The 23336-nt window shown below is 46.0% G+C and overlaps 2 protein-coding genes across 2 annotated transcripts; both read left to right on the forward strand.

Moving 5' to 3' along the window:
- Positions 1-3716: 3716 nt before the first annotated feature.
- LOC106639866 (obg-like ATPase 1) lies at positions 3717-23169 on the forward strand. Its single transcript, XM_023390067.2, has 12 exons — positions 3717-3835; positions 5107-5170; positions 7971-8156; positions 13903-13959; positions 14849-14976; positions 17643-17818; positions 19503-19580; positions 19670-19767; positions 20129-20269; positions 22104-22200; positions 22436-22558; positions 22626-23169. The coding sequence occupies exons 3-12, from the start codon at positions 7972-7974 to the stop codon at positions 22734-22736; spliced, it is 1194 nt and encodes a 397-aa protein (XP_023245835.1). The 5' UTR covers positions 3717-3835; positions 5107-5170; position 7971; the 3' UTR covers positions 22737-23169.
- LOC149373464 (adenylate kinase 9-like) lies at positions 8525-13300 on the forward strand. Its single transcript, XM_089596205.1, has one exon. It carries the CDS (start codon positions 8525-8527, stop codon positions 13298-13300), a length of 4776 nt encoding a protein of 1591 aa, XP_089452331.1.
- Positions 23170-23336: the final 167 nt, after the last annotated feature.

A 23336-nucleotide genomic window follows, 5' to 3' on the forward strand; every position in this document is an offset into this window, starting at 1 on the left:
CAAATTCGCGTTTACGGAGGCGTTGAGGGTTTGCATACACGCTGCAATCAAACTCGGCCAATTAAATATCGGAAATCGACAATGGGCTCGCGCTCAGGTAAGAACGGATTAAGCCCGAAAACAATGAGACATAAAGAAAAACAACAAAGACATCGGAACGAAAAGAAAAATAATAATAAACGATCGGCATCTCGTTGCGCAACGCGATACGAATACTATGAGCACCAACGCGCGCACATGCACGTGTACGCGTAGAACGAAAAACCACGCATGCATCAGAAACGAAATGGCATACGGAGAGAGCGGACGGGCCATTATGATAGAGAGCGAGTTCTCTTTCATCGGGCGACCCCTGCGTAAACGTAATTTCTGTAATTTGCCCTCTCTCTCTCTCTCGTTGCGCACACACACGCTCGCGCTTTTCATTAGCAGTGCTCCCTCTTGCCTTCCTCTTCATTTTCTTCTCTGGATAATTAATTTGAGCGCCACTCGCGTGACCCTATACGCGTAAAAAAAAAAAAAAAAAAAAAAAAAAAGGAGGCATCCAGCACTGGCTGGTCGAAAAGGGGCCTCCTCGCCAGCTAATTAATTTATTAATTTATGACCATTAATTTTACAATCGCACGATACTGCAATCATACGCGCGCGGATAATATAACCCGCAACAACAACAACCACAACAACAAAGGTTGTACTTACACGGGCAAAATTCATTACGCGGCGTTTTAAAGCTCTCGCGCCCTCGCGCTTAATTTATGCGGAAGCTTAATGGAGCCGAGCATGCATCAGGTATATGTTTATACGCGTGTAAAATATACTCGCCAAGAGCGCTAATTGGCTGAAACTTGGAGCAAAGGGATATGTATATATACGTGTGTGTGTGTGTATGTGTGTATGCACCAGTACTCTCGCAACTACATTTTTCCTTTTTCTTTTTCGTACGCGAGTTGGCACTTTGCTGTGCATAATCTGTACATCACGGTGTGGATAAATACCACGCATACGGGGGTCTTGCACGATTTCTGCACCCCCTCTGTTCTGTAATTATTGTGATCGGCTGTTTTTCTCTTTCCTTTGAAACAAAAGTGCACCTGATGCGTACACGAGGATTACTGTGTATATAGTTTTGAGGAATTTTTACGAGAAGCCGGTGTTTCTTGTTGATTTTTATACGTATTACCATTGTTAATTGAAAATTAAATTAAACACCAAGTTGTTGCTTCGGTTGAAAGTTATACACGAGTTTAAACACTCGAGGACAACACTGAAGTCGAGGAGTAAAAAAAATAATGTGAGTAATAACATAACTATATACTTGGGTATTATACTTTTAGATTTACAATCTATTGTTGTTGGACTTGTTGATTTTTCGCATGTACGAAAAAAGATGCAAAAACACAACAAAAGATGATAATCACTTGACAGCGACAACAAGCATATAGAAACAGGTATCGTTTTCTCATTCGTGAGGTAATGAAAAAAAAGCTTGTCCAACAAAAAAAAAAAATCCAAGCGAAAAGATGAGTAGCCGAACCGATCAAAACGTGTGTTCACCGAGAGCTACGCACACATACGAGTAGGTGTGCGCTCACTTGTACAGTATACCGATATTTCCGTAACCGGCGTGGGTGCAGATGCGTAATATCGTGCTGTTACTTGTAAATAAGTAAGTATCTCTGTGCAACTCGAGTTATTCCAAAGGCCCTTTGCTTTAAAGACAGGCGCCGGTAGTACGGGGAGAGAATATTATCCTTTCGTGGCGCCTTCGTATGTACATGGTACTATACACTAATGCACGTATACCCATTCGTTTTTGCTTCTTCGTGTATGGTATGTTATAATAGACAATGGCTCGAATATCTCTCTTGGAATGTAACGAGCGCGAGAGAGACTAGGCATGAGAGCTTGGAAGGTGCTTCGTTTACATGCTGTTGTTTAAATCCGTGTATACATAATATGGTGGAAATGCAGTAGAAAACGCGTTTTATATTCTACATATTGTATGCGTTTTAAATTAATTACTTTTTTTTTTTTTTTTTTTTTATTGTTCCTTTTGTTTCTTTTGTTTTGTCATCTTCGTTTCACAGAGTACGCGCGGGTATCGATGTACGTAAGTATACGTGGACATAAGAAAATAACAGCGTTTCCGAATCACTGTTATTTGCACAAAGTGTTCCTAGGTATACATATATACATATGTATATTCTCGAAAGTTTACTGATCAATTTTTACGATCGTGCTATTTTGGTGCACTGCGGCTTACTTGATCCATCGATCTTTTCTATTTCATTTGATTTATTTTTTTTCGAGGAGTATTCACTACTTGGGAGTTCTTGGACGTTATTCGGGATTTATAAAATACAATGCTGTGTGGCTTTGTTGATGGATGGTATATACTAACAAATCGTGCTTGGAGCTTGTATACTTAACAAGATACTTCTCATTTTCCGCGTTATTTATAAAATGTTTAGCGTTATTTTTTTAATGGTGACAATTATTTTTAAATTCATCCAAAAAGATACAATTGATACGCACAATCTGTATAATGTTTTGATAAGAGCCAAAATCTAATTGAAACTATCGATTTTCTGGCATATTTTAATCACTTTTTTTCAAAGAAGAAAAAAAAAATAATAATAATAAAAGCTTCATTATTTTATGCATACCTTACCACTTTGTTTGCATCTATCAAAAAAACGTACCTCACCGAAATAGACACGATCAATTCAAATAATCCTTAGATATACATCTATATACGCAAAGTCATTAAAGTAATAAAAAGTCCAAAGCGGCTTTTTCCATCCCTCCCTCTTTCTCTATCTCTTCAACTTCACGAGGGCCCCCGAGTACATGCACTGAATAATAGACTTTAAATTATATACATTTGGTGCACTGGTAGCATAATTGAATAATTGAAATAATCACGCGCTATACCGAGAGGATAGCAGCTCCCTGTGTGCTCGCACATTTTTGTATCCTGCAAGTACCACTCGATCCGCCTGCTCGAACAGATACGCGTGTCTTTGAACAAAAAATCCAAAGATCGACCATTAAGCATGTATTTCGTTACCCTACTTTTTTTGTTATCCTACCAACAACGTGCGTACTTATACATAGTACACCATAGTCGTAAAGAAATTCTTAAGCGTCTTTTAGGCGTATATGTTGTGCTTTGGAGTGGCACTGAACATGACGTGTATTCCACTACCACTGCAATGTTATACCTTTTAATAGGATATAATGATAGGGGAATTTTTTGCTCTTATTATCCTCTAGTTGAAAATCGACGAGTTATGAATTATTATATCAGTAAAGGCACTACCAGCATTGCATCATGATGATTGGAAGTCTATTGGATAATTCTTTGCGCAACACTGCGCAAGACGCGTTACAACATGAAATTTTCCACATCGAGAAATTGTTTTTCGATTTTGACGAGGCGATTTGATTTTTTTCACAAGTATGAGGATGTTGAGGGTTTGAGAGGAATTTTCAAAATTCGTCATTTGGTACACACCCACTTGGATCGCGTGTCAGTGTAATGCGTGTGTCTGTAGGTTCATGCAAAGTCTCAGAAAATGGTGCTTTTTTCTTTACTTTTGGAAGCTCGAGATCAAGTCAATGCTTTAATGCTTTTCTTTATACCCTACGATTAAAATTTTGAGGTGCACAAAAAAAAAATTCACTTCTCAAGGGGACCTGTAGGTTTTTGTGTGAGAGATCGCTAATATAATGTGTGTACAGGGATGTAATGATAAACTAAGTGCAAGTACATTATACGTAATAGCTCAGAAGCAAACCTCAGATGAAGGTGTGCCATAATTCGCGTAGAAAGGTAAGTATAGAAATAGTATTCAAATTGCCCCTGGGATAGGGGGATGCATAAAATCGGCACGAGTAAGTAGTGCCTGGCGCCGTCTACCGATCTTTTCCTTTTGTTACACTCGTTTGATATCCCTCAAACAGAGCTCCGCAATCGAATCATTCACTGTTCGTGATTGATTGATTCTGCTGTATTTTCCATTTTCAGTGCACGCAAACCCTTTGGGCATTTTTGATTCTCACGTGTAAATGGGTATTATAGAAGGCTCATCTTCACTGTTTCGAGTGAATAAAAAGTAATCGAACTACTTGCAATTGTTTAGCAAGGCCTTCGTTTTTTGTGTCTTCATCAACTCTACCCTAGCAATTAATAAATAATTTGCCATCTACTTACACTATGATTCCATCGTGAGAGAAATCGGTAGAAAATGATTTTGTTCTGGGTTTCGGGGTCTATTTTCAAGCATTTTTCCGGGGAATTCCAATCGGAAGAAAGTATCCGTAGTTTTTTTCACTGTTCAGTTTTTCCAGATTTGCTTTTATCGGGTATAAATGCAACATAAAGTGCGTTAATAGAAGCTGACAAAGCCGATCTTCATGGAATCAACTTGATAATTATAGAGGTAAGATTTCCACTACTACATACATCATTTTGATTTTCCGCTTTTGAAAATTGTTAATCATTCAAAGCAAATCATCAACAACCCAATCGCTTCTATTAAATCGTTCTTGAGAAAACAAAGATGGGATATCCATTCATCACGTATTTCTCACCAAGGAAATGCAGTGCCGGGTTTTTCTAAACAATTTTTCGTAGATAAACAGTAGTTATGACAGATTACAACGCAAATTACCTGTTCATCAAATGAATCACGTTTGGTCTTCCTACAACTACAAAATCCATTGTTAGAATCGAAAATATTATTATCTCTCACTACTACTGAAACGTTGAATCAATTTTGCAAAAATCCACTGTTGTGAAAAACACAGCTTAGTCATAGGGTAGATGTTTATCAACACATTGAGAAGAAAAAAAACAAATTGATTTAGAGTCACTCACCAACAATTCAAACCTTCAGCGTTGACAGCATCTACTTTCGCGGGCAACTCTGTTGGTAATCCGTGCGTTTTCCGTCTCTCTCTTTCTCTAATGCTCTTTCTCTCTCTGCTGTTGCTACTGCTATACACTGTAGTGGCTGTGTGTGTTGTGGGTACGAGACACGTTGTCCGTCAATAAGCTTTTGCAAAACTCGTGTGCAATAAACATTGGCGTCTGTTATACAGGTGCTGAAAAAACAACAGAGACTTCATAAACACATCGGACCACTGGCTAGTCGTCGGAAATCAGGTGTGTAATAATCTAGCGGTATATTTCAACTGCTCGCAAGCTCCAACCTTTTAGACCGATTTTCGCATCGAGTGCTGCTTATTCTGGATTTCCTTGCGTGTTGATATCTTGTCGGGATGATAATTTGGTTATTGTAACAAATACTGCGGTGCCTAGTTATTAACAAACCTTTCGGAAGAGGAGAATAATCAACATCCGAGTCGTGTCTAATGGAAATATATGCGAGGTTATAGGCTGCGTAAGGCAGGTTAGGTGTTTATGTTTTTCTCCGGCCGAATGTTGTGGTAGCACTGACGCGTTCGTCTGCTCCGGCGTTCTTTGACTTGACGCGCGAAAAATATGAAATGTACTTTTTATAAATGTTTGGACTTTTTTTTTAATTACTAGAGATAACATTGTAATTTTGTTCCTTTTTTCCGAAGAATTTGTTGATGTTTGTATTTCTTTGTGCTACCTGATACGTTGAATCGTTGTCTTTTACATTGAAGTCAGAATATTAAAAATGTTCTTTCGTTATTTTTTTCCCAAGAAATTTTTATTGTATTAATAATTATAAAAATAGATACGACAAGTAATAGTATAGAAAAGGTCTTTTTGCTCGTGCGTAAATTTTAATCTAGCTGAAAAAAAATCAATAAACTAATTTATTTGCTAAAAAAACTTATCCTTCCACTAATCACAGCATTTAAAGAAAATCTATACATTCACACTGAAATATTCACAACATACAGAGTCAAGTACAACTACTTTTATGGATTTTTTAACTACTTGTAAAGAATTTTTTTTTTTTCTTCAATAAAGTGCCATTTTTGCTTAAAAAAAGCTTCATTGTTGATCACTGTTTACAATGAAATGTTGTTAAAATTTTATTTTATCTCAGGTAAGGTCAAAACATTTAAAATATTAAAGTTTATTGTAAAGTAGATTTGAAAATAAAATATTGAGAAGTAATAGAAAACAATGTTTCCAAGCACAAATAGTGCATTGCATTTTTTGGCAAAAGCATTACAAATATCTTTACCCAAATGTAGCAACATGGAGATGTATCGCAAGAGATCGACCAAAACTATACCTAACGCGATCGGAAGAGGTGTACACACACCATAAGAGTATATGCTTGCAAACAAAACGTCAGAGTAAAAAGAGAACGCGAGGGAGGAATAAAGAGGGATGAAACCGCAAAGAGAGAGAAAGAAAGAAAAAAAAGGTCCTCTCGTAGAAAAGCCGGCGCCAGAACCGCGGTAATTTGAATGTCGTGCCGCTCCCCTCGTTATACTGTAATTTACGAACATATTCTCGGAGGCACCCACACTGCGTGTACACACGCCACCGCAGCACCGATAAATACCACGGATCTAACAATACACCCTCGAATCGTTTACGAGCGATCATAAAGACGCCGTGGTGGTGGGAGAAGAAGCTCTCTTTCTCTCCATCACCCTCCGAGTGTACCTATACTCGTCTTTTCCTTTTTTCTCCCTATGTATGCCCCTCGTAAAGAAAAAGGACCCGCTGGAAATACCCTACACTGCATAGCCATCGGAGAAGAGCAAAAGCGGTGCTGGAGGTAATAAAGAGAGAGAACGGGGCGAAAAGGAGGAAGAAGGATATATATATATAGGCGCGCGGTGGCGGATTGGCAGCCTCGGGCGTGGCTGCGCGATACCGGTGATTCGCGCTCGCGGTGCCCAGTAATCGGCTCCAAAACCGCCTTTGCCCCCCCCCCCTTCCCTCTTCTTTTTCTTCCTCGTCGTTTTCTCCGTTCCGTGCTTTCCTTGTAAATTCTGTTTTTCTTTTTTCTTTTTTTTTTTTTTTGCTAATCATTCGATGCTGCGTCGTCATTAATTCAATTATTTTTTATCTCAAACAAAAGTATCTGACGACGTTTTCAAAGTATATAACATGCACCTATCCCCGTCGTCGAATATCTCCGACCGTCCGACTAATTTAAAGGGATACGTATACCCATTCTGCCCCGAGGCGCCCGTCGTATGTGTTCCGCGATCGGCAGCCATTTCTGCGCGCCTCTGTACCCGGGGCGCGGCCGATTACCGATAAACACTCTGCAATTATTGTCTGATGTTTGAAAAAGTTTTTAATTTTAATGAAAAATCTACGGGTAAAAGAAAAAAGCTGACCGTTTAAATGGCATTTGATGTGCAGCATATGATCTTCTGAAATCCGGAAAATAACCGTATGGAGCAAATATTTATTCTCTCGTACAATTGAGTCGTCGAGCAAAATCAATCTCCGAGAGGGGACACAGAGAAAGAGCCAGCAGTGACACGTATACAAGAAGGTCATCGCCTATTTTACTCCATCTCTCTGAAGCGCGCGATCGCTCGGGGGGCCATCATTTTCATGTAAGTGGCCATCATCGCCCATTGCCTATGTCCGTGTAAAATCGTCCGGCGCCACTGTAGCGCGGCAGGAGCAGCCTTACGAAAGGCCCAGAGCTACGTACACCGAGTTTGCGAGGTATACTGTTGTTTGAACATTATGCGAACGCGTCCGCGGAAACCCATTTGCCTCGATTGGCTCTAATGATAAGCCAAAGACGCGAGATGCACCACGAGATACGCGTACATACGCGGGCATTTTTCTGCGTATCGATACCGATCTCCTGATGATCCGATGACGATCTGCTTCGTTTATATAGGAATCAGGGTTTTTGGGATTATTACATTTGCGATAGCGCATATCTGTCCTATAGTTTCCGAAGATAAAAAAAAAAAAAAAAAAAAAGTACTTTGATCGGTAAGATTTTAATTTTATAAATTTCTCATCTTTTTTGTTCCAGAATGCCACCGAAAAAAGTCGAGGAACCAGAAAAGAAGCCGCTCATCGGGCGCATCGGCACGAATCTCAAAATCGGCATCGTTGGCATACCGAACGTCGGAAAGTCAACCTTCTTCAACGTCCTGACAAAGAGCCAAGCGGCCGCGGAAAACTTTCCCTTCTGCACCATCGATCCGAATGAGAATAAGTACCTTTTTTTATCATTGCTGTATCCATGAAAACATTCACAAAATTTTGCGCAAATGTTATCTCAAAATTGCCGGCTCGATCCGCAAAACTACGCGTAAAATTCCCAAGCTCTATCTCGACTGACCCAAAGTTCACCGTCTTTCGCTCTCTCTCTGTTCGATCGTTACATAAATTTTTACTACAATGCGCTTTTTACACTTGCCGTATTTAAAAGTAAGTATTTGACGATACTCCTGTGATGTCCACACAAAAGTTCTCGCACACGTTTCGACTTTTGTTTGTCCCCTCCCACGAATAGGCACGCCATAACCTCCAACATCTCTCGATATCGCGATGTCGTAACGCACGCCCTACGTTAGAAAAAAAATGCATTTGAACGTCAAAAACAAAGAGAAAACCCCCGGTAACATCGACACGTCGATTGTCGCCCGACGCAGCTTGTTGCCACTAATCAGAGGTCATCGTCGTCGCGCCGAGCTCAACGATCCCTACTCCGACGAAGGGGCCCTAAGAAAGTACCTCGGCTCGAAGCCCGTGTGCTACGTCGTCTTCGGCAAACCTGGACTGGACACCGAACGACTCGCCGAAGGAATCGCCGACGCCAGAAAGTGCGTTCTAGTATCGGCGACGGGGACCTTGCGCGAGATAGAGGGCGACTGCGACTCGAGGGTAGATGTAGCGTGGAACTCGATAGTCAATCGGGTTAACGCGGCCGACGTCCAGCACAGGGGTTATGTACTGGAAGGTCTGCCTCTATTGCGCGATGAGGAGGAGTGCACCGGAGAGGTTACCGATCGAGTGCCGGTTGTCGCCGCATCGGAGGATGATTTTGTCAGGGCGACTTTGAGCGACTGCCTTCCTCGACTCGACTCCAAGGAATTGGTGGGAGTAACATCGTCAAGCACGTCCGTTGACTCGAGCGGATGCACATCGTCCACTAACTCAAGCAGCAGAACGGTAAGGATGAGCAATGACGTCGCTTGTGACTGTGCAAACAGTACCAGCCAAAGTTGCGAGGCTTCGAACCAACTGCGGGCTGTGTTCGAGGATTGGCAGCTGAAGCCCGACATCGTCGTGAGCCTCGGCTGTCCCGACGACGAGATCCTTGCCATGCAACGCAAGAGTTGGCGCGAAGAGTCGCCGATGCCTTCCGCCGAGGACTGCGACTCGGACGCCACCAACACCCTGTCGAGCAGGACGCTTGATCGGCTCTACAGAGATCTTTGTTCCCGGGAGAGCGTCGAAAGCTTACAAATTAGGTTAAGGAGCGAACTGCGGAGGTACAACGAGTTTGCCGGAGAAGTCGTCGAGAGCACCGTGGCCGCCCACGATCTTTCGAAGGTGATACGCCTCGACGGCCGCTACCCCACGGACCACCTGATCGACACTGTGAAGGTTCGCCTGCAGACGATGCCCCTGCAAGTGGTCGTCGTCCCCGAGAGATTGACAGACAGCGATGGGATGGACCCAACGGACGAGGAAGACGAAGAGTACGAGGACTCGCTGAAGGACGATTCCAGCGCTCTCGACGAAATACTTGGACGCCCCGGGGGAGCTAGATGGAAGCTGTCGCCCTGGAAGCTGCTCTGCCCGGTCGAGCTGGCGCGGGGCCGACGTTGCGAGGGCAGCCGCAAATTAGCCGTGGGCTTCGCGAACCGCGTGTTTTTTCTCTCCACCGGCGAGGCGCTGAGAGCTTTTGTGACCAATCCGAGGCCGTACCTGCTGCCTCCGAACCCCAGGCCGTGCTGCAAGGTTGCCATAATGGGACCTCGGTACTCAGGCAAGAGCTCGCTGAGCGCCGAACTGGCCGGTAAACTGGACAGCTTTGTTGTCGACGTGACGGAGTACCGGGCGCGATTTTATGACGATGTCGTCGGCGCTGTGCAAGCAAAGATCGAGTGTCTGCCCGATCAGAGCTGCGGGGACATTGACACGACCAGGGGCTGGATTCTGGACGGACTCGAGTTCGACCACGAGCTCTGCAGGAGGCTCCTCGAGAATGACGTGCAAATCGACACGGCGATCGTGCTGTACGAGAGCGAGCCGTACTCGAAGCTGGTGCACCGCTGGCTTGAGAGTCGGGAGAAGGAGTCGCTCGAAGGATGGGCTGGTTGCGAGGAACCGTCGGAGAACTCTGACGATGCGGATTGCCATTTGGCCGGGTATGTGGAGGAGCTGAGGTACTTTGAAAGGAACAGGAAACGAGTCGTGGCCAAGCTGGCCGAGATCGGTATGGACGTTGTCTCGTGCGACCTGGGACTCATAGACGACGTGTCAGGGCACGTGCTTCCGCAGCTCTACAGAGACTTTCAGCTCGACGTTGAACTACCGAGGGAAGACGAAGGGAGCGAAGAGTCCTCGATGACTTCCTCCTCCGAGGATCGGGCGATGGGTGATTGTGGCACCTACTGCCCCGTAGCTCTCATGCGGCACGGCGCCCTCTGGCAGGGAAAGGCCGAGTACCGCTGCCTCCTCGATGGCAGGGCGTACTACATGTCGAGCGAGCCGGCGCTTGAGGAATTCTTAAGTGACGATCGCAAGCTGGGCCTGCCTTGGGAAGAGCCACTCAGCGACGTACCGCCTGTCCGTGCGTTCATGATCGGGCCACCGGGAAGTGGAAAATCGACCCTGGCGAGGGCCGTGTCGCGGGCGTGTGGCTTGGTTCACGTCGATTTTTGGAAATGCCTCGAGGAGTGGGCTTTGGTTCGCGGAGAAAAAGTCGAGTTGCGAGAGAGTTACGATGACGAAGAGGACGAGCTTGATCTACCCGACGACGACGACGGTTTCTACCTGCGGTACGCCAAAGAGGGCGCCACGCTTCCACCCCCGTTGGCGAGGGACTGCCTGCTGAGGTATTTTCGGGCTCCGCTCGGCAACTATGGCCTGGTGGTCGACTCGTTTCCCAACTGCTGCCAAGACCTCGAGCTTATGTTAAAAGAGTACGCGATCCCGGACGTGGTCGTCGAGCTGAGGTGCGAGCGTGGTGTCGCAAAAGACCGGAAGCTCAAGGATTCCATGGCCAAGTGGCGGCTCGAGCAGATGAACGAAATGAAGAGGGAAGAGGCTCGGTTCACCAACGAGATGATGGACTACGCGGACGAGATGAACGACTGGATGAGGGGGGAAGGCGACGAATCGGGAGAATCGAGCGACGATGAAAAGCTCCGGGAAGCCTACTTTGTCTCGCACCCGCGGCCCCAACTCTTCGACGACTGGGAAAACGAGGAAGAGGCGCTAGTTAGGCTCTCGTTGAACGTCGAGCGTGGCTACGACAGGAGCACGGAACACCTGGACCGCCTACGCGGGCTCCTCGAAGCCGAAAACATAGCCCGCGTCGAGGTGGACGCGAACGGTGACGAGAGCCGAGTCCTCGTGCAATGCCTGCAGAGCCTGAGGACGCACTTGAACCGGAGCCCGTCCTTCTTCGAGAAGCCACGCCGAGTTGACAACCTCGAGGCCGAGGCCCTGCTGGAGAGTGGCAGCCACTTCCTCGGCTCCCACGGCCGGTTCTGCCCCGTCCAGCTGTCACGGAGCCAAAACCCCTTCCAGATGGTCGTGCCCCTGACCAGCCGTGGTGACATCTTCACGGTGCTGCACCGCAGACACGTTTACTTCCTCGCCGGCAAGAACGCCTTCGACCACTTTACCCAACAGCCCCTCCGGTACCTCGACCGAGCTCCATCCCTGCCACCATTGCTCCCGGCCTTGGTCTGCGTGATCGGGCCCCCCCGGTCCGGCAAAAGCACCCTCTGCTCGCGCTTCGCGGCCACCTACTCCCTCGAGGTCGTCTCCCGGGACGAGCTCCTCGACTACGTGCTCGGTAACTTTGCCGGCACCGATCTGTCAGCGGCCATCAGGGAACGGCTGGATAACGCCGAGGCACCAACCGCGGAGCAGCTCACCGAGGCGGTGGGCCTCTTCCTGTCCAACCCTGGTTGCGTGACGCAAGGCTGCGTCCTCGACGGGTTCCCCGCGTGCGTCGAGGAGGCCGAAGCTCTGGAGAAAATCGGCGCCCGGCCTGTCGTCGCGATCGACCTTGACCTCGGGAACTGGGACGGGGAGGCGCTGGTGTACAGGAGCTGGCTGGCCGAGCGCTTCGGTACCCTGGTGAGGATCGACGGAACGCGGAGCAAAGCGTGGACCTGGCGGCGGGCGGACGAGGCCGTCAGGGACAGGTTTGGTCGCTACCTGGACTACCAGCGTGGCGGCGAGGACCGGGTGCGAGACGTCGAGTGCGTGCCCTTCACCCCGGAGGAGTTGCGGGCGCGAACCGGCCGATTCGGGCTGTACTGCCCGAGCTGCGTTTGCTTCGACGAGGTGTTCGTCGCGTTGGACTTGTCGGAAAGCCGGTGTGGTCTAGTCGAGTACCGCGGGGTCGTACTGTGGCTGTGCGGGCCGCACCTCGAGGCCTTCAAGGAAAACTGCGGCAGGTACCACGACGCGTACGAGAGGGCGCGTCTGCCGGAGGAGTACCCGCGAGTCATCGGCGACACCCTCGATTTGGAGAGCCAGTGCTGCGCGGATCGTGTGACGAGCGGTGGGTGCTGCCTCGTCACGTACATCGACGGGCTGCCCGAGCGGAATCTGGTCCCGGGTAGGATCGACCTTGGAGTCGTCTACAGGGACGAGCTGTACCTCTTTTGCGCCGAGGCCTGTCGCAACAAGTTCCGCCGAAGGTTCACCAGCTACACGGGCTTCCGTATCAACCTGCCGCGCGTTCCGAGCATCCCGGCGCTCCGGGACATGCCGATCTTGGGTTTCCTGGAGCAGAGCGTCGCCGCGCAGGTGGCCAAGGCTGTGTCTTGGGTCGGAGACCTCAGACCGAAAGTGCCGGGGTTGTCGGCAGAGAATAGCGCTGCTGTTTTTGTGGGCGTACACCTGATGGCCCACCAGAGATCCGCGGACTCGACGATTTACGCGAGGGCCCTGAAACGCATGGAGGCGCGAGTTGGATTTTTGGGACTAGCTGCCGAGGACGTGAAAAAGAGCGCCGGACGATGGCTGGAGGTGGCAAGTGCGGGAACGGTAAAGGCCGTTGAAGCGACCATGAGGAAGGCGGAAGAGGAGATGACGGGACGCGTCAAGTTCAGGAGGCTGTCGGCGACGCAGATTCTGAGGAATACCGATTCCGAGAGCGATTGAGGGTGGGCGTGTTCGAGAGTCGATGAGGATTTTGCACACGGTTGATTCGTTTGCTAGAAAATCTTGTTTGCACGATTGAGGTCGTACCTTGAGCCGATTGTAAAAACGAAACCTTGGACATGGAGCAACGGAAGAAGTAGCGCCACTGCAATGCCATAAATCGAGACTGTTTGCGAATCATCTCTAGAGTGAAACGATAAACGAACCGAGTGTAGATTATGTATGCACCCTTGGGTATTCTTGGCCTCTTTTTTTTCGATATGTCACGCAGTTTTTGACGCTGTTGCACTTGTAGCAATAAAATTGATAACTATACTTCCACAAGGTTGTACAAGCATCTTTGCCACTCGTCACTCTGTTGATTTAAGACTTTTCTCTGTCGCGATGACTCGCAAACGGTGTTAGTAGGTCACAATTTTTTTTTTTTTCTTTTCAACTCGAAGGTTTGGCATCTCATTTTATGAGCATTTGAGGTACGATCTCACGATTGAATCAAGCAATGATTGGTACTTTTTTTTGTGACATTAAAATAACCCCCTACCCTGTAAAACAAAAATCAACTTGACTAACCGCAAAACTTTTTTGTTCTTCGTAGCACGTAGGGTACCAGTGCCGGACGCGCGCTTCGACTACCTCTGCGAGTACTTCAAGCCCGCAAGGTGAGTACTCATATACACACATACGATACTTCCGCATCACGTCCGTCCCGACCTTAAAGAGTGGAGGGGAGCAAAAAAAAATAAAAATAAAAAGAAACGCTCCTCTGCAAATTTACCCAGTGCCAAGTCACCGGGTCGGAATAAACGCGACATTTTCCCCAGATGGAGGGTACGCTCGCGGAATACCCTTTCATCCCTCCCTCGAGTCCTCATTTGCAATGCAGATCGGGTACAGCGCGCCCGTCTTTCCTTTGCCGAGCTGACTCTGCGCGACGCGCCCTTTATCCTCTCCGCAAATACGCTTCTTTTTCGTGCTCCAAGGAGGACACTCCGTTCGATCATGCGTATACACAAGCGCGCCGTCCATGCAAAACTTTATCGGGGGAAAATTCGAGCTCGTTACGATTATCCGCGGATTCCCCGTGCCGTGAAAGGAGCTTGATTAACCAGTAGTTGGTCACCCCCGAAAGGGTGCACCTCCGAATGGACGGGCGGAAATTAACGGCGCCGTCTAATTTCGCCGCGCAAATAGCAGCAGCAGCGCTGGAGATCGGTATTATATGGGCGCCGGCTAAATTAACCCCCAGAGGTGAGGGGGGTACTTAATCAGAACTATACGCACGGTGTTGTAGTACCGACGGGCGGGTGATTGAAAATGCAAAGTAGCCCCGTCGAAATGACGATCGCCGGGGGAGAAGCCCTTTGATCGGTACGCGGGTGAGTATGAGCGTATATATGTATACGTGCGTAGACGCGCCTATTTGAATTGGAAGGGGCATTTTTTGAAGGGACCGCGTCAAAGGCTAATTGTCCAAAGAGGGGGAGTGGTGTTTTCTTTTGTGCGGAGGCTGATTTTTCGAGTGTGATTATTTCTTTTCCTTCTTTTCAGTAAAGTGCCGGCGTTTTTGAACGTCGTCGATATCGCCGGTCTCGTGAAGGGCGCCTCCGAGGGCCAGGGCCTCGGCAATGCCTTTCTGTCACACATCAAAGCCTGCGACGCCATCTTCCACCTATGCCGTAAGTACCTTTTTTTTTCATCTTTTGTTTGCTGTTTTCTTCAAGATCCATATGATATAAATATACGTAGTTGCTTTTTACTGCGCAGTTGGTAAGTGTATGGCGAGTTCATTGAATCCACTTGCATTTGCAGGAGAAAAGTTTATTTCAACTTTGTCAGAGTGTAGCTGTCGCGTCTATGTATTATTAAACTTGTTTGCTCGAGGCAGGGGGAGGGGGGAACAACAAGCAACAACTGGATGAATGTATATTTGTTCAACTTCACGGGTGTATAAGTAATGATCGCCCTGAGATCCGGAAATAACAAAGTTTTCTGACGAAAATAAACTCCATGGCTCGAGGCTAATCGATGCCGTTGCTTTTTTCATGTACATCCATAATACTCAGTTAGATACACGTAGGTGGTGTTTTCTTGGATCCATCGACATTCATACCATTTCTATGTTTAACCATAAACCGCGAAAACTTGCGTGCCTCACCGTAATTGGCCATTGGGGTGTATATGTACGATTACAAGTGCCTATAACAATTGAAAGTGTATCCATACATCTTCGCAGTGGTTTAATATAGAACGGAATTGACGATAGCACGCGCATCAATGATTCATCGCGATTAGCGGTCTTTGTTCTTTTTTTTTTTTTTTTTTTTTTTTTACGTCTCTCCAAATGATTCATATTGTAGACACAGGGTGATTATTGTAACTGCGATGACTTCATGGGTGCGAACACCTTTTTTTTTTTTTTTTTTTTTTTCTTTTTTTTCTTTCCGGTGCCATTATTTTATATCGAAACGAGAAACGATAAAAATCATAGTTCGTTCGGCAAATCTTTCGATGTTAAAACGTTTCTCGAAAAAACGTACCTCGTCCTTCCCCTCCCGGCCCCTTTGGGAGCAAACGAATAATCGACTTCTCGTTAAATTTTCATAACAAGCGCGATTCTTTTCTGAAACGGGTATCCTTTATACGAGCTCCGCGACTCGTTTCGCCGAAAGCGTGTATACATTATCGCCTCGCGTGTCACTTATTGGTGGCAATTTGGGCCGATTCTACAAATATATGTACAAGCACGCATTACATCGTATGACACGTATACACTGTATATCTGTTCCCTCCGGACCATCATGTCATTCGAAATTGCTGGTTTACCTCCCTCGGGTATGTACACGTACACGCTTGGCCATTTATTCCGAAAAGCGCGCAAACGAAAACGTGCAGGTACATTTTTGAATGGGCCGAAATTGCTGTTGGCCGAATCCTCAAATTGGGCTTTTTAAAAAAAGTAATGAAAAAAATGCAACCTCCTTTCCGTCACTCGTGTTACATGCTAAGTACGCTTTTAAACGCAAGTTGGGTAAGAATTTTACCCTTTTTTTTTCACCCTACCTCTTTTTTTGAAATTTTTTTTACCAATTTGCGAAACTCGCGATGGTACGGATTTTAGGGATTTTTCCATGCACGCTTCAACCATCGATCGGTACGTTTTTGCGCTCTTTCGCTGCAAATGGGACACGCAGTCCTAATATCAATTGTGTTATTTTTCTTTTTTTCTTTCTTTTGTTATTTTTTGAGATGCGCATTCGATTATTTTAAACAAAGCAAATACACGAATTTTTTTCATATACGAAATAAGTAACCAATATTCAAAGTATATACTTCGTGATACACGTGGGTCACGAAATATCAGAGTTATTCGCAACGAGTATCAGTCTGAAGAACTATAATCGTTCGCCTCGTGACGCACGTGTGGAAAAAAAAAAAAAAAAAAAAAAACCGTTCTAACGCGTAAATACACGTATACGCCCACGTAAGACGGTATTTTTAAAACGCAAAAAAGCGTCCACGTCGGAGATCACTGCAGGTGCGATTTGCACTCACGATTTCGCGGTCAAAGTCATTAACGAACAACGCATGCATACAACGTGATATATTTAGTACAGTTGAATCGATCGAGTTTCTCGATTAACCCAACAGTATTGAAAAAAACAAAAAACAAAAAATAAAAAAAAAAAAGCTATAAAATACTCACTTTGTACTGGATGTAGCTGCGTCCTATTATTATGCAGCGACAAACGTTCGATTGCACGCAGAGGTACCTTATACAGTGCACAGCTAGTGGGTATACATATAAGTAATAATACACAAGACGATATCTCGCGCGCGTCGGAGCACGACTAAATCGAAACGGCGCACATCCGCGACTGTCTGCATCCGCAAAAAATACATACGCGCACACAACACCTATTAGTTTGTATACATATACATATGCGTATGTACATATACATATGTTGTCCTGGTCATAAAATGCGCTCTATACGTATATATATATTTATTAGCTACTCGAAGATTACGAGGCGCGCACTTAGATAGGTACAATGATCGAATGGTGTTTAATTATGCGTGTGCATATGCTCGCTTGCTACGTCAACAACGATATTATATGATGCGTGTACTTCCCCACCGTTGATTGTTTATATATATATACCTGGTAATTGATGAACGAGAAACAACAAAAATTACACCTTGCACATACTTACAGGTGTACGTGCTCGAAGCGAACTTTTAAATTTTACGATACTCCTCGCGGAAGTCTCGAGGAGAATCAATGATTTCAATAATTTTAGCTGATGTATATTATGTGCGCGTGTCGTTGATCTTTGTATTGCAGGGGCATTCGAGGACGACGACGTGACGCACATTGAGGGTGACGTGAATCCAGTGAGGGATCTCGAGATCATAAGCGAGGAGTTGCGGCTGAAGGACATCGAGTTCCTGAACGTCCACCTGGAAAAACTGGAGAAACTCGTGGTCCGAGGAAACGACAAAAAACTCAAGCCCGAATACGTAAGCTATGTTTATACAAGTCCCCCCCCCCTTTACGAGTGCAATTGAAAAGTTCATCCCTAAATGCGATTGGTACGGCATTGTGTATGCATAAAAACGCCCCCTTTCCACGAGCCGAGTGCTAAATACCGGTCAAGTAGGTACGCGCAATTGAACCTTACGGAGGAGAGACTCAACGGGCGATAACGAAACAATAAAAAAAACCAGCCCTCCGGGTTATACCATACCGGCAACGACAGGAAAAAGCAAAAATCGTGCCACACTTTACCCCTACACACATATGATGTGCATGGGTCCCGTGACCAACGCATAACTGCATTGTATGGCAGCCGAAGGCGATTAACGGGGGAGTCGATCTCGCATCGCGTAATTGCAAAGCAGGACCGCGCTCCGTACATATACCTCGCGATTGCATTCAATTTACCTGTGCGCATGTTGTACAGGGAGGGAAGCCCTTTACTCTCGTTACGTTTGGATCTCGGCGACACGCCCGCGATGCGAGATCTCTCGGATGTGTCCGCGGCCTCCCCACCTCGTGCCGGTTTATCGGACGCGTAATAACAACATACCGTTCGTTGCCTCGGGTCCACATGGGCCGATAAACAACTCGTCGTTGCTGCTCGAGCTCCATTTGCTTCTTATGGGCGCTTCCTCTTTCTGTTTATTGGTACGCTGTTTTGTTTTTTTTTAGTACAAGTACCATTGTTTGTGCGAGTTGTCGATTTGTCACAATCTCAAGGATCCTATGGTGCACCGAGAGACAATGACAATGCCAGCGAAATCTCTTCATTTAGGTTTATCGCTCGAAATTGAGGGTTGCAAACCACGCTGTGAGCTCTCGCTTTTTTTTTTTACGTATTTCTTTCCTTTTTAAAAAAAAATCGCGCAATCAGAGCGAAAAGTCCCGAGGTCCCGAGCAAATTGCACATTTGTTTCCCCGAAATCAAAGTGACCAATAGCGTCGAATTATCCGATATCTCTTCCCCCGCCCCCGTTTATTTTTCGCAAAGAAACGGTCCAAGTGTGTACACGTGTGTAGAAAACATTTGGCCAACATGTGGGAATGAGCCCCGATCGGAATGCCTTCCGCGAAAAACGCGCCGATCGCTCTTCTACATGTATACCGTTTCGCCCGCACGTCTCTCGCCCTTACTTAATTTTGCATCGCTTCTCCCTTATACTTTCGTCCCGCGGAGCCGGTGTTAATACCGCGTTCCACGACTATCTCTCTCTCTCTCTCCCTCTTTGCGAATCGGACGATTTTTCGAGAAATCGGCATGGAAAAATTACCGATCCTGTGATTATCCGAGCTCGAACTTTTTTTTTCACCTGTTTTATTTTTGTTATTCAATGTCCAATTGCTGGAACGATAAAATCAACTGCACACTTTGTTCGATCGGCAGCTGCCGATTTCGCGTACTCACACCCTCCCTCGATTTTTTTTTTTTTTTTTTTTTTTTTTTTTTTCGTGGAACTTAACACTCTTTGTTGCGACCCGATCGCGCTTCACTTTCACCTCCTTTTCAAATACACGCGAGACTTTTTCCAAACGTCCGTCCTGCGAATAATTGGCCGCGATGTTGCGTTTTACGATACCCGTGGTTTCTCCGAAAAATTGGTGAAAAAAAACTGAGGGGGAGGGTTGTAAAACGTGTAATTGTACATTTGTGCTTTTTTTTCACAGGACATCCTTCTAAAAGTCAAACAGGTCTTGGTGGATGATAAAAATCACATCAGGTTCCAGGACTGGAGCGTCAATGACGTGAGTATACGTAGCTTTGTTTGTTTGATTGTGATTGGATCAATAATAATGCCGAGTCACTAAAAAACCAAAAACCGCTTTGTTTCCAGATCGAGGTGCTCAACAAGTATCTCTTCCTCACGTCCAAGCCGGTCATCTACCTCGTGAACCTCTCCGAGAAGGACTACATCCGCAAGAAGAACAAATGGTAAAGTTTACTATGTAGTTGCACGCGAGTTTAAAAGCAATCGAGCGATAACGATCATTGACAAAGGCATACGGCGCTTTCGAGGGTAAAAAATAATCGTGGATACGCGCGAGTTGTTTAATTATTCAACGAGTGTTAATATCGATATACTGCGGAGAGCCTGACCTTGGCACAACAACAGCCGAGCGAGTCGACCGATCTCGCGTGCAATTGTCGAGCAAAAAACGGGTGCTCGTTTGATTTTAATACAACCGAGGACGCCTCGACATTGCTTTGTCCCGAACTATATTTTCAAAAATTCGTCGAACTGGTTTAGTTTTTTGTTCAACCCCAACAAAATGAACAAACACTCGACTTTCAGGCTCATCAAGATCAAAGAGTGGGTGGACAAGAACGACCCGGGGGCCATTTTGATCCCGTTCAGCGGCGCTTTCGAGAACAAAGTGATCGACATGGACGAAGCCGAGCGGACCAAGTACTACGAGGAGTCCAAAGTCACGAGGTGAGTGTTAACACCAACTGTGTGTACCATACCGGCATCATTGTATTATACTCTCGCCCGGAATTTCACCGATATGAGTTCTAGCCATTGCGAGCTCCAATGTTTTGTGTATAATGTACATGCAGCGGCGAAGGGTTCCCACGCGGCCCGAGCTAAAAGTGCATACTTGGTCCCCAAAACCCGTGAAGGTAATAATGGACGGTTGGCCCGCGTCTAGACGGTCAACAGCGACTACGTGTGCGTATAGGCGTATACTGCACCCATACGTGGTCGAATGGACAAAATAAGCGGGCCAAGAGGATCGGAGGGGAATGGGTGATGTTGCACTAGATGCTTGGCTCATTCAAATTCTTGCGAGATTACGACGGAACGCGCTGTATAATCTGCGGATTAGAAGTCTTTTTTTGCCCCTCGCGTATACATACGCTTTAACGTGAACACGATATCTTGGAACGGGGGTGAGGGAGTGCGGTGCATGGGTATGGGTGGGCCCGTAAATTTCAGGGCTGGAGAAACGTTGGATTTTTCATGCACCTTCCTCTCTCTCTCTGCGTTTTGTTGGTTTATTGTTGCCCTCGGGGTGGTTGCGTCGAGATAACGTTTTCGGCACACCAGGTCTCCGTTTGACTCTTTTGAAAACTCCCTTTGAAATTCACTGCTCGTCTGTCCTGTAGAAATCGCCTCCTCGAGTTTGGTCGAACGAGAAAAAGGAGACGACAAGAGGGAGGGAAAAATTCGAGAAAACGATCCTCGCAGAAGAGCAAGATCGCGGGGTCGAGGATGATATCGGCGCGAATCCGAGAAAAAGAGCCAATGTGTGTGCGTGGGAGAGACAAGGGGGAGGCAGCTGCGCGCGACTGCGGGGGTAATGAGACGAGAGAGAGAGAGAGAGAGAAAAAGAGGGAAGGGCCGTGATTTTATTTCGGACGACCGCAGATTGCGGAGCGACTATCGAAACGGGGAAGAACTCGATGAAATTGCGGCATTAAGTCGTTTGGTTTATGTGCGTTCTCTGAAGTCCCGGCTACGTATATGTATATACATGGCTTCCGCGCTTGTGGGCCTACATATAATATATGTCTGCGCACGCGGTCTGAAACGAAACCTGCAGCGATGCAAACCCTGTCATTACGAGTGCTCCGTTCGAGTATATTTATAAGGTATTCTTTAACGGCGACTCGTGTGACCGTATATGTTTATGTGGTTTTAGTCCCAATGCTCGAGTTTTCGGTTTACATGTTTGGAAATGTAGTTTGATATAACACACCGATAATTAAGTTTCTCGTTCCGTTGAGTTATGCTTCAATTGTGATATTTTAACTTAAAAAATCGAGTAAAAATATCGTTATCGTTAATATGTTGTTTCCAACTGAACAGCCACTGACTCGAGTATACAAGACAAAGACAACGAGTACACGTACAGATGTACCGCACAATTCAAAGTGCAGAGCAAGTTTCGAGAACGTCGATTTTTTTTTCCACCCCCCGCAAAACCACTCTTACGAAACGAAAATCCGCTCTCGTCTCAATTCAGCCGAGTCGGCACAAATGGTCCCGCTACATGTATACATTCCCTCGCTGAGGGTAGGTATCTTTTAAAAACTGTCCCGTGTCTTTTCTCGTTCGAGTCGTAAAAAGCGATTGGAATTCTCGGTTGGGACGCGCGTCGATTCGAAAATCGAGGAGCTAACCGATCATTATCGTTTCGAGGGGAGCACCGTTGACGACCCCGCAAAGAGTGTATTTCCAGTTGTACGCACGTTTTGCTCGACGAGACGGAGGGTATAGACAGAGATTGTTGCCAACGTGGCTTTTATTTCAATTGTTCTTGCAGCGCTCTCGATAAAATCATCGTTCAAGGGTACAAGGCTCTACAGCTGCAGTACTTTTTTACCGCCGGACACGATGAGGTCAAGGCGTGGACGATCCAGGTGAGGAACCTTTTTTGTTTTGTCTTTGCGTTTTCATCAGTTCAAAGTAACCATCAAACCTTCGAACGCCTAGATCACATTTTTTGCAGGCTTTAAAAAATTCCCCGTTGTTTTTTTTTTTTTTGTCGTTAAATTTAAAATCTAGTTTTGTCATTTAACCAAATATATTTTTACCGATCCGCGTAAAGCTCCGCATGAGCTCGAAATAACCAGGAAATCCGCCGTTCTTTTTTAGAAAGGAACAAAAGCACCGCAGGCAGCCGGCAGAATTCACACGGACTTCGAGAAAGGCTTCATCATGGCCGAAGTCATGAAATACGACGACTTCAAAAACGAAGGGTCCGAATCGGCGGTTAAAGTAAGTGTTATCGCATGCACGTAAAGCCCAAGTCAGGCGTTAACGGGCGGAATCGCAAATTTTTCAGGCGGCCGGCAAGTACAGGCAACAGGGCCGGAATTACGTCGTGGAAGACGGTGACATTATATTTTTCAAATTCAACGCGGGAGCTGGACTGAAGGACGCCAAGAAAAAGTGATACTTGGCGGCCGGTGCAAGCAGCGGGCTTTCAGTGCAGCCATCCTTGTGCGACTCTTTGAGTGGTTTGTCGGACGTCGTCGCGAGTATCCGAGGAAATGCGATGCAATCGGCACCGATACCCAACTGTTTCTTCACAAAAAACGTCTTTTTTCCGTCTAATCAGCTTCCACAACTTTTACGAAATTTTCTTTTTTGTACACGAAAGTGTGTTATGATATGGTTTCGCGTTGTGGTTAATCGATGAAACGGTGTTCGTTGCATTTTTGTTTTATTTTTCGCTGACGAGTGACTTTATAAATATATACATTGTTCAACGAGCGAACGAAAAGCTACAGTTACATTGAAATTTGTACAACGCAGACTGCATTTCTTGATTACACGAGTGTATTTACTTTTACAATTTGTTAAATACAAGTCGACGCAACAAGTTATACTACTTTTGTTTTATTTAGTTGCCATACCATACAACTAATACGCATGTGTATAAAATTTACAAAAAATTTTGTACATCTCGCAAATGGTATGTACACAATTACACATAATGTGGTAGAAAACTGTAGCGGTCGGTTACATGGAGCCCTATTCCACTGCATGCTTA

The sequence above is a fragment of the Copidosoma floridanum genome, unplaced genomic scaffold (genome assembly GCF_036245765.1).
Source record: "Copidosoma floridanum isolate Cflo_tuat_1 unplaced genomic scaffold, Cflo_Japanese_pri ptg000030l, whole genome shotgun sequence".
NCBI classification, from domain to species: Eukaryota; Metazoa; Arthropoda; class Insecta; order Hymenoptera; family Encyrtidae; genus Copidosoma; species Copidosoma floridanum.

What these genes read in the sequence shown, in the direction of transcription:
- LOC106639866 (XM_023390067.2), top strand. Translation starts at nt 7,972, where the DNA reads ATGCCACCGAAAAAAGTCGAGGAACCAGAAAAGAAGCCGCTCATCGGG. An exon ending in GAGTACTTCAAGCCCGCAAG is followed by an intron (nt 13,960 to 14,848) that starts GTGAGTACTCAT and finishes CCTTCTTTTCAG; the next exon opens with TAAAGTGCCGGCGTTTTTGA. An exon ending in GAGGAGTCCAAAGTCACGAG is followed by an intron (nt 20,270 to 22,103) that starts GTGAGTGTTAAC and finishes TTGTTCTTGCAG; the next exon opens with CGCTCTCGATAAAATCATCG.
- LOC149373464 (XM_089596205.1), top strand. Translation starts at nt 8,525, where the DNA reads ATGCATTTGAACGTCAAAAACAAAGAGAAAACCCCCGGTAACATCGAC.